The sequence below is a fragment of the Manihot esculenta genome, chromosome 5 (assembly GCF_001659605.2).
Source record: "Manihot esculenta cultivar AM560-2 chromosome 5, M.esculenta_v8, whole genome shotgun sequence".
Classification (NCBI taxonomy): domain Eukaryota; kingdom Viridiplantae; phylum Streptophyta; class Magnoliopsida; order Malpighiales; family Euphorbiaceae; genus Manihot; species Manihot esculenta.
In genome coordinates this window covers 4,474,051-4,488,122 of record NC_035165.2, presented here as the reverse complement: position 1 = coordinate 4,488,122, position 14,072 = coordinate 4,474,051, and the positions used below count along the sequence as shown (strand labels likewise).

Genomic DNA, 14,072 nt, shown 5'->3' with positions numbered 1-14,072 from the left:
CAGAAAAGAGTCTTGTGAGTTTAGTATGTTTGGTTTTCTAGGCTAAGTCTTTTGTAGCGGTTGGATGTTTATATTTATATTTATTCTGCCTATATGATATATATTGGACTTTTAACCCTTCTTTTTAATACATTCCAACCTTAAAAAAAAAAAAACCATAATCTATAGAAAACCCAACCAACTAGGAGCTTCTTTCACCGTCTCAACTCGCCACTGCCATCAACATCAAGTGTCTTCGACTGAAGAGAAATTAGAGATGGCTTCCGCGATTGCTACTCCCAAAGTTCAATCCATAGAATGAAGCTGAGAGTACAAAATGCCCTTTCTAATTGATGTTTTAAAAATCTAGAAAAAGAGTTTTACAGTAGTAAGGATTTTACAGTAGTCGTGTCTCAGATTTATATGTACGGATTTGTCAGATCTCTCCATGTCAGGTTAGACGGCCATTTAATCTTTCGGCGTGCATGCGAGCAGAACTGCGAAGTGATTTGACAAGCTATTCTCTTTCACGTCACCGGACGTGATTACTTTCCGCTGATTTTATAGATTTTGAACTAATGTTATTCTCTTAGACCTGGTCTTGTCCAGAACAGAGGAAGTTAATTGAAAAAATGCTTATAATTGCTCAAGCAACTATCTATTAGTATATATTTTTTATTTGAGTTGCGGCAGAGAAAAACTATCTTAACTACATATTATATATTAGCAAATATTTCTATAATAAATTTGATTGCAATTATATAAAAAGTTTCAATGCCAAACAATATATAAAAAGTTCTTCTTAGCAAATGATCTATCTCCCTTTGTTTTTCTTTATAAATTAGTTTATAATGCTAATGTTGTATTCTTGTTCGTCTTCCTTATCTTTCTTCTCCAGCATTAACTAAGATGATGAAGACGTATCGCTGGTGATGGATTAATATATATGGAAGCATCTCCATCAGAATTTAATGCTTTCAAATAAATTAAGCTTGCTCTGCATCTGTAAATCTTAGTAGTTCATCAGTTCTAATGAGATGCTTGTAATAATTAATTAAATTAATGGCAAAAGCTTCTTCCTATTATTAAATTTAAATCTCTCTTTTATATTGTATAAAATCTTGGCTTAATTCGAGAATTGTGCCACCCCAATAAACAGATTCTTCAATGCCAAACGATATTTGGATCGTCATCAAAACTCTCGAACGGAGAAATGAAAACTGATCATCCAAAAGCTTGTCCTTTAAAGTTTCTCACATTTCAAGGCAAAGATAAGCCAAAAATAATGCAGCTAAATAATGTTGTCCCACGAGTCCACGATCCTCACACCCTAACTTTTCTTATCACAAATCGCCTATATATACCGCAATTGAGCGGATAACCAGTCACAACATCACACACAGAAATAAGCACCGAGTTTAATACAATCGACACATTAGCAGCACAAACATGAAGGGAGCAGTGATCTCAATGTTGGTAGTAGTGGCCATGGTTCAGTACATGGCAACACCAGGAGAGGCCATTGATTGTGGACAAGTGAGCTCCTCTTTGGCACCTTGCATTCCCTTCTTGACAGGAGGCGACGCTTCTCCTTCATCTGGGTGTTGCAGTGGAGTCAAGAATCTGAACTCACTTGCTCAGACAACGGCTGACAGGAGAGCTGCATGTGATTGTATTAAGACAGCAGCCGCTCGCTATCCAAACATAAAGGATGATGCTGCCTCTTCGCTTCCTCAGAAGTGTGGGATTGACTTCAATATTCCCATCTCCAAATCCACCGATTGCCAGTCGTAAGTTTTTCTTATTAAATGATTTCTTCTTTTATAAATTGATTTATAGTTCTGATACGTTTTCTTCTTCTTTCTTCTCCAGCATTAACTAAGATGATAAGGCCGTATCGCTGGTGATGAATTAATAAAACCGCATGGGGAAGCATTTCCATTTTCTTGTTCTGTTAAATCTTGGTAGTTCATCACTTCTACTGAGATTCTTGTAATCATTAATTAATGAAAAAAAGCTTCTTGCTATTATTAAATTTAAATCCCTTGTTAATTTCAAGCTACCCGATAGATTCATAAATACCTGGCGTCTAATCAAATTTAAAAAAAAAACCATAAAATTACATTATTAAGTTTCTAATCTTATGATTTTATATAATATACTTAATTTAATTCATTATAAATCAAAAAAATTGTTGCACAAAATATTTTTAGATTTTATTTCGTTTAAATTACTCCACTTCCTAATTAAAAATAATATACTTTTGATAAAATAAGTTGAGGAAAAGTATCATATAAATTTATTGATTGTCTTTGATAATCTGATTGCGTAATTCACTAAATATTACTTGATTATGTTATTAATGTAAATTAAAAGAAGAAGGTCTCTCCAAATCTTTCTAGCATTTCGAGCATCATTTTAAATTTTTATCATGTAGTATTGATTTTAAATCTACCTAAAGAGATTTTCAAAAATTAAAATTAATTTTTCATAGAATACATCGTGTATATCTTAATGAAATGGACGGGATGACTATTTCAATGCTAAAAATATTCACGACATTCAGTATTTTATCACTCAGGTTGATAAATTTTTGTCAAGATGAATATTATATAATCCAACATCCTATTTCTTTGATCTCTTTGATCGGAATTAGAACTATTTATGGGATATTGGGCATAAAAATTTGGATAGTTCCAAGATAATCTCTTAACTATCACATTAAATAAGTAGAAGATTCATTAAACTGTAAAACATTACCCATATGTAAGTGAGCATTTTTTCAAATCATGCAAAAATGGAGAAATATTTTCAAAAATATGCAGGATCCAAAAATATTTTCGGATTCTGTGTGTCAACGCAGTGTGTTCGCCAGTATGACTGGCGAACACGCTTGTTCGATTGCTGAGCTTGTTCGCCACTATGAGTGGCGAACAAGCTCGTCCGGGCCACGGGAGCAGTGCAAACTGCTCACGTGGCAAGCCAGCTTGGCGGGCAGAATTGTTCGCCACTTAAAGTGGCGAACAATTCTGCTGCGTGGCATGTTCGCCACCTTGGGTGGCGAACATGCTCAAATATCAAAGTTTCGTGCATGCAGGGCCACATGTATGCCCCTGCGTGCATGCAGGATACAGCCCTGCATCAGCTATTCGGCACTATTTCAAAAAAAAAAAATAAAATTATTTTATTAAAATAATTTTAAAATAAAAAAATAAAATATATTAAATATTTTCAAAAAATATAAATTTTATTATCTCTTAATTTATATTTATTTTAAAAATATTAAATTTTATTTTTAATAGTATAATAAATTTTAATTTTTTAAAAATAAAAATATATATATAATATTTTAATAATAAATAATTTTTTCATACACTATTTAAATTTATAAAATATTTTAATTTTAAAATATATAAATTTATTAAATAATAGATTAGATAATTTAAATTTAAATATTATAACAATAATATTATTAAAAATTAATTTTATAATAAAATTAGAAATAAGTTATTAATTAATTGATGATTAAAAAATATATAATTTTAAATATACAAAATAAATTTAATATTAATATATTTTAATTAATATCAATAAATATATTTTAATTTAGTATAAAATTTTATTAATTTTTCTAAATTTTTTTAAATATATATTTATTTTAAAAATTTTATTTTTACAAGAATAAGTTTACTTTTCTCTTTATATCTGCATGCATCTGATACCACAGGATTTTGTTCGAACAAATTCTTGTAAAAATAAAATTTTTAAAATAAATATATATTTAAAAAATTTAGAAAAATTAATAAAATTTTATACTAAATTAAAATATATTTATTGATATTAATTAAAATATATTAATATTAAATTTATTTTGTATACTTAAAATTATATATTTTTTAATCATCAATCAATTAATAATTTATTTCTAATTTTATTATAAAATTAATTTTTAATAATATTATTGTTATAATATTTAAATTTAAATTATCTAATCTATTATTTAATAAATTTATATATTTTAAAATTAAAATATTTTATAAATTTAAATAGTGTATGAAAAAATTATTTATTATTAAAATATTATATATATATATTTTTATTTTTAAAAAATTAAAATTTATTATACTGTTAAAAATAAAATTTAATATTTTTAAAATAAATATAAATTAAGAGATAATAAAATTTATATTTTTTGAAAATATTTAATATATTTTATTTTTTTATTTTAAAATTATTTTAATAAAATAATTTTATTATTATTTTTTTGAAATAGTGCCGAATAGCTGATGCAGGGCTACCCTGCATGCACGCAGGGGCATGCATGTGGCCCTGCATGCACGAAACTTTGATATTTGAGCATGTTCGCCACCCAAGGTGGCGAACATGCCACGTAGCAGAATTGTTCGCCACTTTAAGTGGCGAACAATTCTTTCCGCCAAGCTGGCTTGCCACGGGAGGAGATTGCACTGCTCCCGTGGCCCGGACGAGCTTGTTCGCCACTCATAGTGGCGAACAAGCTCAGCAAGGCAGAGTTCGACACCCATAGTGTCTAACTCTCCCTTCTTCGACACCAAGGGTGTCGAACAAGCGTGTTCGCCAGTATGACTGGCGAACACGCTGCGTTGATATACAGAATCCGAAAATATTTTCGGATCCTGCATGTTTTTGAAAATATTTCTCCATTTTTGCATGATTTGAAAAAATGCTCTATGTAAATCGGATGGCAACGGAAAGTGATGTTTCCATCGACAGACAAACGAGTGAGCATAACATGAGTGATTTAGTGGATTTGGATTCCTATATATCCACTCATGTAATACTTTATTTCATTTAAAGATAGGTATGTGCCCTTGGATTGCTGTTGAAAATGCTTTTGCTTTACAAGCATACATATAAAAAAAAAGTTTATTTAACTCATTCATATCTACTATAATTAGTTATTTCAATTTATTTTTTATTTCATTTCTTCTGGAATATTCACAAATACTTTTTTGATTATGAATCTATTATAAAAAATTCAATGCAGCATTGATGAATTAAGAATCGCGAACATAATAATTTCTGATGTGTAAAAAGTTAAACAATTAAGATATTTATGAACATGATAGCTTTAGCATTTTTTTTTTTTTCATTTAGAAAAAGGGTTATGAATATGCATAAGTTACGCTTAGATAAAACATGAGAGAATTTTAATTATTTTGTTGAGACACATATGTAAATACAGGACTAATTAAAAAAAAAATTTCATTTAATAAGGGTACCAAAAATAAATTAAAAAAAAAAAAAACCTTCTTTTGGATGCTACACTATGAACAGGATATTACCACCACAGACGAGTTTCGAAAATTCAGAGTTGGAGTTATAGAATATATTAAAGCTGTCTAAATATAAATGAAAAAATATTTATAATTATTATCTTTGAATTTATATGTTGGATTTTATATTACTAAAGACAGGGTTTGAATTTTAAATATATTTTTCTATGAATGATCAAACGTTGTAATCCAAATTAAATAAAAAAATGAAAGTAAATATTGAGCTATAAGTTTGGGCGCATTGGAGGTGTAAGGGGCAGACGGCAAAGCCCTCGCAATATAAAAGTTTATAAATATTTGTATTTTTTGTTAATTGTATAAGATTTTAAAAAATATACTAAAGTTAAAGTCGTGAAATTTCTAAAAGCTTATATTTGTTATGGTGAAATTTTATTTTTATATTATTTGTGAGTATAAAATTAAATTATGTTAAATTTTATATTTTTTTATTTAATATTACGATTATAATCACTGATCGGTATATATAATTTTTTATTTTGCTTTATAAAAAGGTTGTTTTCATATACTTTAGATGTATAAAAATAAAAATAAAATTGAATGCGAAACAATATATTTGGATGGTCATCAAAAATCTCAACCATAGAAATGAAAACTGATCATCCAAACGATTGTCCTTTTCTAGTTTCTTCTCACATTTCAAGGCAGAGAATCAGCCAAAAGTAGTGTAACCAAAACTATTGCCCCATGAATTGATGATCTTCACATCCCAACTTTCTTATCACAGATCGCCTATATATACCCCAGTTGAGTGGATCACCATTCACAGCATCACATACAATAACAAGCAAAGACAATTAACTGGTTTCTTACCAGCACAACAAAAAAAAAATGAAGGGAGCAGTGATCTCAATGTTGGTAGCAGTCGCCATGGTTCAGTACATGGCGACGCCAGGAGAGGCCATTGATTGCGGACAAGTGAGCTCCTCTTTGGCAGCTTGCATTCCCTTCTTGACAGGAGGGAACGCTTCTCCATCAGCTGGATGTTGCAGTGGAGTCAAGAATCTGAACTCACTTGCTCAGACAACTGCTGACAGGAGAGCTGCATGTGATTGTATTAAGAAAGCAGCCGCTCGCTATCCGAACATAAAGGACGATGCTGCCTCTTCACTTCCTCAAAAGTGTGGGATTGACTTCAATATTCCCATCTCCAAATCCACCGATTGCCAGTCGTAAGTTCTTCTTAATTATTAAATGATCTCTATCTTTTTCTTCTTCTTCTTTATAAATTGATTTATAATGATTATTTGCTTCTTTCTTCTCCAGCATTAACTAAGACAAAGAGGACCTACGTATCGTTGACGATAAGTTAATAAAGCTGCAATGCACTGCATGGGGAAGCATCTCCATCTTCTTTTGTTAGTTTCAAATAAATGAAGCTTGTTCTCCATCTGTAAATCTCGGTAGCTTCTCAGTTCTACCGAGATTCTTGTAATCATGAATTAATGAAAAGAGCTTCTTGCATTAATTAATTCAAATCTCTATTCTCTTTCACTTTTGTTTTGTCAATTTAAGTGTCCAAACCTAAAGCCCAAAGGGAGAAAATCCTGAAGAGAATCTGATTAGACACAAGACCACTCAATGCACCACACTAGTGGCAGCCACCTTTTTATCATCAACATCTCATGAACCCTTTACTGTCCTGAAGAAAAGGAGAATAATTCCCTAAGCGAGGAGAAAAAACACATCCTTAATACCTTCGAGCCAAAGGAGCGAGAGAGAGAGTGCATCAATAAAGCAAGAACAAATGGGACTAAGCCAGTGCTGACTGAAATCAGGAGCAGGGCTAGGCATGCGCAAGCTTTATTCTTTGCTTTGAATAGAAAGAGAGACATTTTTTCAAGTGCCAGCCTAAATGCCTCTAAGTCACCATAACAGATGAAGAAGGATCTGCAACATGTATATACCCTCTGAGTCAATGACCGATACAACATTCAGAGCCCCTAAAATATATAATTAACAATTAAAAATTTAAGGAGTTAAACATGATAATTTATTAAAAGAAAATTCATACTTAATTTATTTATATTTAAAAATTAAAATTTCAAGAAGTGATACCTTAGATCAATCTATCGTATATTTATATTTAAAAATTAAAATGTCAGGAGGTGATAATCTTAGTTAACTTAGGATTCAATCGGGCTGTATTCTCTAATATAGACCACGTTTAAAAGAGAGAAGTAACAATAATTAAAAAGAAAATAAATATTTTTTATTTTTTTTAGCAAAACACGAAATCAATTGCTTTAATTGGGTTGTCGCAAATTACAAATCATCCAAATGTCTGGTCTCTAACGATATTCACACGTAATAGCAATTGAAAAACCTTAGAATAGTTCAAAGGTAATGAAAAGGGGAGAGATTTTGAGTGTTAGCTCTGCTTTTTCTACAAATTTTGGAGACTCTCAAAAGGGTTTCTCACAAGAGTTAAAAGAGTTTCTCAAAAGAGTTATCCTAGACTTTCATAAAATATCTTCTTAATTTAACTTTTTATTTTATTTTCTCATTCGGAATATTAAAAGTACTTTAACTTAATCTTTCAATGTATGGCTCTTTATACCTATTTGTTGAAATTAATATGAAATTAATATGTACTGGTCTCAACAATAATAGTTTTTTACTATAAATCAACATTAACTATAAATAATTGTTTTTATAAAATTATATATTTTTTTGAAATGAGAATTGGAGATTGAAGGAATAGAACTTGAGAGTTTTCAAATTTATTTAGATGCACTTGTCACTAGACTAAGTCTATGAGTACTTATAAAATTGTATTTAAATACTTAAAATATACAAATAATAATATCGTCCTACAACTAACAGTTTGGTTGTAAGGCATATTACTAACTGATTCGTCATTATTCTTAATCCTATTGAGTCCATAAAAAAATATAGGAGACTAGATCTCCATTAAAGAAGACTGAAAAATATAAAAAAAAGTTACAGAAAAATATACTAAACTATTAAGAAAATTGTTGAAACAACAAAGAGAGTGATTTGAAAAAGGCTGTTTTTTTTATTATGAATTATAGTGATGTCTGTCACGCTAAAATTTTTTAGATATATAAATAAAAATTATGTTACTTTACATAACAAAAAGCTCTTTTAGAGAGATGGAAGATCAAATATTATTGAGAGAGAAGGGGTTTTTTTTAAAGTAAAATTTTATTATAATCCAATAAAAATTTAATAAATTAGATCAAAACTAACGCAAAATCAATACATCTATCCATAATCTCAATTTAAAATTTAAAATGTTAAGCGAAAAAATCTGAAACAACCTTTTGAAACAGAATGTCAATTATAACCGAAGGAGTAGCACTCCATATCCGAAGGCTAGCATATAAAGTAGCCACCTTAGTCTTAGTCAAAACATGAACCGTTAAATTATCTTTCCTCTTAAACTACACAATGGACCAAAAAAATCATTGTGAGATTAAATGTTTATAATTCTCAATAACCTGACCAAACTCAGGGATTATAATATTAATAATTAATAATTGAAATATAAATTACTTTACACGACTACAAAAAGAATGCCCTACTTCTAAATTTGGTATGTCCAATCCTTCCTTCGTGATGTGCCTGTACAGTTGTGCTGATTGCATGCAACTGCCTAAAAGAGATGGCTGAGTTGCTTTTTGGATTTGGCACGCAGTCAGGTTTTTTTCTATTCTTTTTTTGGAAAAAGGATATTTATAGTTAGGAATTGATTTCACGCTAGGCCATTAAGATAAGTGTGGCATTTGTCACCAAAACTGGCAAGATCCACAGGAACTGGTAGCCCATTTAAAAATGATCAACAAGCTTATCCTCTTTGCTAATTCAATGTTGTTATAGGTGACATTCCAAAGTAAAGATGAAGCCAAAATAATATAACTGATAACATTTGGTTATGCATCAGTCCATGACCCACTTGCTTTTAAACTTGTAATCTCCAATAGGCTATAAATACATCACCTATAAGCCCCTCTTGTCATCCAATCTCATAATTAGAAGCTTCGTAAATCAATTAAGCTGTTCACACACTATCAAAAAATGAAGGGATTAGTCATCTTAGCTTTGGTTGTGGTAGCTCTGGTGGAGGCGATGCCAGGAGAGGCCGTTGATTGCAGGCTAGTGGACGCGTCCTTGGCGTTTTGCATTCCCTTCCTGGCAAGAGGGGATGGTTTTCCTTCGCCTACATGTTGTTTAGGGGTCAGGAATTTGCAGGTACTTACTCTAACCACAGCTGATAGGAGAGCTGCATGCGAGTGTATTAAGGCAGTCGGTGCTCGCATCCCATTTATAAACGAAGATGCTGCCTCCTCCCTCCCTCAGAAGTGTGGGGTTGACTTGAATATTCCCATCTCCAGGACTGCGGATTGTCAAAGGTAATTAACTTTTTCTTATTCCTTACATTTTTATTTCAATTTTAATGGTGAGTTGTTTTCTAAGATAATACTTTCAATTTTCTTGATTCAGCATCAACTAAGACGAAGGCCATCGATTTGTGTTGGGAACGGAGATAAAGATTTCGGAGCAATGGGAGTTCCCATATTATTTTATATCTAAATAAAAATTTGTTCTACTTTCCAGAAAATAAAAAGAGTTTGTTCTATGTGAATTTGCTCTACCCCTACTGAGATTATTGCGATAAACAGTAATGGAAAACTTGATTAGCTAATTACTCTCTCTGCTCAGATATTTTATAATTTTCTTTTTATGCATGCATGCAAAATTCACACGTACACAAAAGGAGAAACATTAGAGCAATTACAATTCTTAATTTCTAGCAAAATCATAATGGTATTTCTCGATTCTTTAATTATAGTTGATGCTGCAGTTTATAGATAAATATATGCAGCAGTGTCATTAGCTAAAATAACTTGTCAAGTAAAAACGATTCACACAATTCAGTTTCAATCACTGCACAGAACAAACTGCAGTCATTATTTTTTTCAACAAATTTGAGTGTATCAACACTCAATTTCTAATCTCTATACTTGCAATAATTCTCAAAGTGTATTTGCAAATATGGAGGTCTATCAACAAAATATAATTAATTTCTCACACTTTTAGTTCCTAGTAATATTCGAAATATTTGAAAACATTCACCATAAAAGACAAAGAAACTAAACGTAGTTCTTGTACATATGATTTTTTGCTTCAATTTCTTCGAGTAGATGAAAATGCAATCGAAGGAATTCAGCTGGAATTTTTACAAACATCTTACGTGCCTATGTTACAAAATGTAAGAGGAGATTTCTGCAGACAACTGGAGATGGAAAACTGATATATCAAATAAGCACTTATTCACCTTCATTACTTTAATACATAAAAATTAAAGGGTATTTTGATGCATAAAATATTAATTAATAATTATAAAAGTTTTATTTTTTTTAATATAGGTTTTCAACTATTAAAACTAAACTAAATAAGTTTATCAATTTTTTTAAATAAATAAATATGCAATAAGACAGTGACAAATAAGTTTTTTAATTTGTAAAGATAGCTAAAAAGATTTTAGACTATAATTTTTTTTCTATTAAAATCCAGCGAAAGTCATACAATCAAAACCATACCAAAAAATTTTTAATTGTAAAGATAAATAAAAATATTTTAGACTATATATTTATTATTATAAAACATATATTTTAAATAATATTATCAAAATAATACAATATTTTTTTTATATGGCGACAAAGATAAATGGCAGTTAAAATTTTGAATGCATCTTTTTATTATGTTAGTATTGGCCTAGAAGTAGATGATGCTTGTAATGGTGCCACCGCTTGGTGTGGATTAAGATCATTTTGCTAAGTAACTTTGATTAATATTTTGATCAAGTAGAAAATGGGTATAGCTATTTGAGTCGCATGCAATTTTCATTGTCTCCTAACAAAATGGAGACTTCCCCTTCATCGATCATGCCCCCTCCATTTCTATGCCCATCCGTCTCTCCTGCTTACTGCCTTAAACTTCTCTTTATCATTTCTTTATTATTTTTCCCTTCTGGTGTACCACTTTGGCCAGTTGAATTTGATGTTGATATATAGGGTAATTTCTTGTTGGTTAATTTATCTTTTATATATATGTATTCTTTTATGCTACGATTACTCCCATTACTGCTTCGAACCTCCAGAATCTTGGCTAATTGCTAAGGTCATCTTTATGTTGTAGAGTTTTGATGCTAGTGTGGCATTAAGTGAAATTACCCTTCCTTTTTGGATGTGCTGATTGCATGCAGCTGCCCAAAAGAGATGGCTGAGTTGCTTTTTGGATTTGGCACGCATTGAGGTTCTTTTATTTTCTATTTTTTTTTTTTTCGCAAAAAGGATATTCATAGTTAGGTATTGATTACACACTTGAGCATTAAGATAAGTGTGGCATTTGTCACCAAAACTGGCATGATCCACAGGAACTGATGGCCCATTGAAAAATGATCAAGAAGCTCATCCTTCTTGCTAATACAATGTTGTTATAGGTGACATTCCAAAGTAGAGAAGAAGCCAAAATAATATAACTGATACCATTTGGTTATGCATTAGTCCATGACCCACTTACTTTTAAACTTGTAATCTCCAATAGCCTGTAAATACATCACGCACAAGCCCCTCTTGTCATCCAATCCCAGAATTAGAAGCTTCAAAAATCAGTTAAGCTGTTCACACACTATCAAAAAATGAAGGGATTAGTCATCTTGGTGTTGGTTGTGGTAGCTTTGGCGGCGGCGATGCCAGGAGAGGCCGTTGATTAGTGGACACGTCCTTGGCGTTTTGCATTCCGTTCCTGGCAAGAGGGGGTGGTTTTCCTTCGCCTGCATGTTGTTTAGGGGTCAGGAATTTACAGGTACTTACTTTAACCACAGAAGACAAGAGAGCTGCATGTGAGTGTATAAAGGCAGTCGGTGCTCGCATACCATTTATAAATGAAGATGCTGCCTCCTCCCTCCCTCAGAAGTGTGGGGTTGACTTGAATATTCCCATTTCCAGAACTGCGGATTGTCAAAGGTAATTAACTTTTTCTTATTCCTTACATTTTTTATTACCATTATGGTGAGTTGTTTTTTAAAATAATACTACTTTTAATTATTTTGATTCAGCATCAACTGAGATGAAGGCCATCAATTTGCGTTGAGAACAGATATAAAGATTTCGGAGCAATGGGACTTCCGATATTATTTTATATCTAAATAAAAGTTTGTTCTGCATTCCAAAAAATCAAAAGAGTTTGTTCTATGTGAATTTGCTCTACACCTATTGAGATTATTGTGATAAACAGTAATGGAAAACTCTAATTACTCGATCTCCGCTCTGATATTTTATAATTTTCCTTTTATGCATGCATGCAAAAATAACACGTACAAAAGGAGAAACATTACCTAGAGCAATTACAATTCTTAATTTCTAGCAAAATAATAATAGTATTTCTCTATTCTTTAATTATAGTTGATGCTGCAGTTTGTAGATAAATTTATACAGCAGTGTTTTATTAGTTAAAAAGAACTTGAAAATAAAAACTATTCGCGTAATTCAGTTTCAAACACTGCGCAGAATAAACTGCAGTTCATTATATTTTCTATGAAACAGGCGTATAGTTACAGCAGTAACAGTGCCACTAAAACTTGAAATCAACACTCAACATAAAATTAATCTCTATACTTTGCAATAATTTCAAAGTGCATCTGTAAATCTGTAGATCTATCAACAAAAATATAATTTATCAGGCACCTATAGTTCATGAATTTGGATGTTAGTCCTAAACCAATGGGTAGATCATGGAAAAAAGGTCTTTAAGAATTTAGAAGCTTTATTTTATTTTATTTTTTTTTTAAATTATAGTTGTATGTATTTTAAGGATATATTTAATTATATTTTAAGGACTAAAAATAGAAATTTGCCATGAATAAAATAAAAAAGCTTCCCCATCAGTAAGGAAATCACATTGATAGTACCAAGCAGCTATACGACTCCAAAAATTACAAAATTATATTACGCCTAAAGATGCTATTTTTCAGAAAGTACAGTACGGAAGTAGACAACCAGACGAGACGTCGAATCCAACAAAGCAAAGATTATAATCTGTTTCTATGATATGGCAGCAAAGACAAACGGCAGTTAAAATTTTTTTAATGCATCTTTTTATTATGGTCAGTATTGACCCAGAAAAAGTTATATAATAAAATCTTTCTATTACATAAAATTATTTATTTGTTAGGATAAATCAATAAAATTAAATAAATAAATAATTAAACCTCTAATATTAATTTTAAATATATAATAACTAATTAATATATTTATTTTATAGAACATATAACCACTTTTATAAAATATATCGTTTCTATTTATTTATTGTAACATTTTATATCGTATAATCATATCACATTATAATTTTTGTAGAAATAGATGATGTTGAATCTCACATTGGTTCGGTTGTGAAAATGGGTCTAATTTTGGGATGAGTTATGTCTGACCGAAATTTAACATGACATCAAAACCTCTTCATCCGATGTTGAGTTTTCTATAAATATGTCATGCACCATTAAAATTCTGGGTGTGAGGGATGTGTTAAATTTCAGGAATAACGTGCTCCTTTTATGGGTTATAGGCACTTCACCTTTTATATGAGGTATAAATACGTATCGTTTAGGGTAAAATAGATCTGACTCAAATTTAGGGATGATGCATGCGGAGGGACATTCACAAGCAATTCTCGTAGTCTCCATGCAAAATGGAGCTTTCCCCTTCATCGACCATGCCCCTTCATTTCTAAGAA

At 30.7% G+C, this 14,072-nt stretch overlaps 3 protein-coding genes across 3 annotated transcripts; all 3 read left to right on the top strand.

Annotated features, from left to right (window-relative positions):
- Nucleotides 1-1,221: 1,221 nt before the first annotated feature.
- Nucleotides 1,222-2,021, top strand: LOC110614348 (non-specific lipid-transfer protein A-like). The gene is made up of 2 exons (XM_021755867.2): nucleotides 1,222-1,769; nucleotides 1,852-2,021. The coding sequence occupies exons 1-2, from the start codon at nucleotides 1,429-1,431 to the stop codon at nucleotides 1,859-1,861; spliced, it is 351 nt and encodes a 116-aa protein (XP_021611559.1). The 5' UTR covers nucleotides 1,222-1,428; the 3' UTR covers nucleotides 1,862-2,021.
- A 4,007-nt stretch (nucleotides 2,022-6,028) lies between these two features.
- LOC110614402 (non-specific lipid-transfer protein A) lies at nucleotides 6,029-6,488 on the top strand. Its single transcript, XM_021755925.2, has one exon. The coding sequence runs from the start codon at nucleotides 6,144-6,146 to the stop codon at nucleotides 6,486-6,488; it is 345 nt and encodes a 114-aa protein (XP_021611617.2). The 5' UTR covers nucleotides 6,029-6,143.
- Nucleotides 6,489-9,353: 2,865 nt separating this feature from the next.
- Nucleotides 9,354-11,117, top strand: LOC110614723 (non-specific lipid-transfer protein A). The gene is made up of 2 exons (XM_043956507.1): nucleotides 9,354-9,688; nucleotides 11,048-11,117. Exons 1-2 carry the CDS (start codon nucleotides 9,354-9,356, stop codon nucleotides 11,115-11,117), a joined length of 405 nt encoding a protein of 134 aa, XP_043812442.1.
- Nucleotides 11,118-14,072: the final 2,955 nt, after the last annotated feature.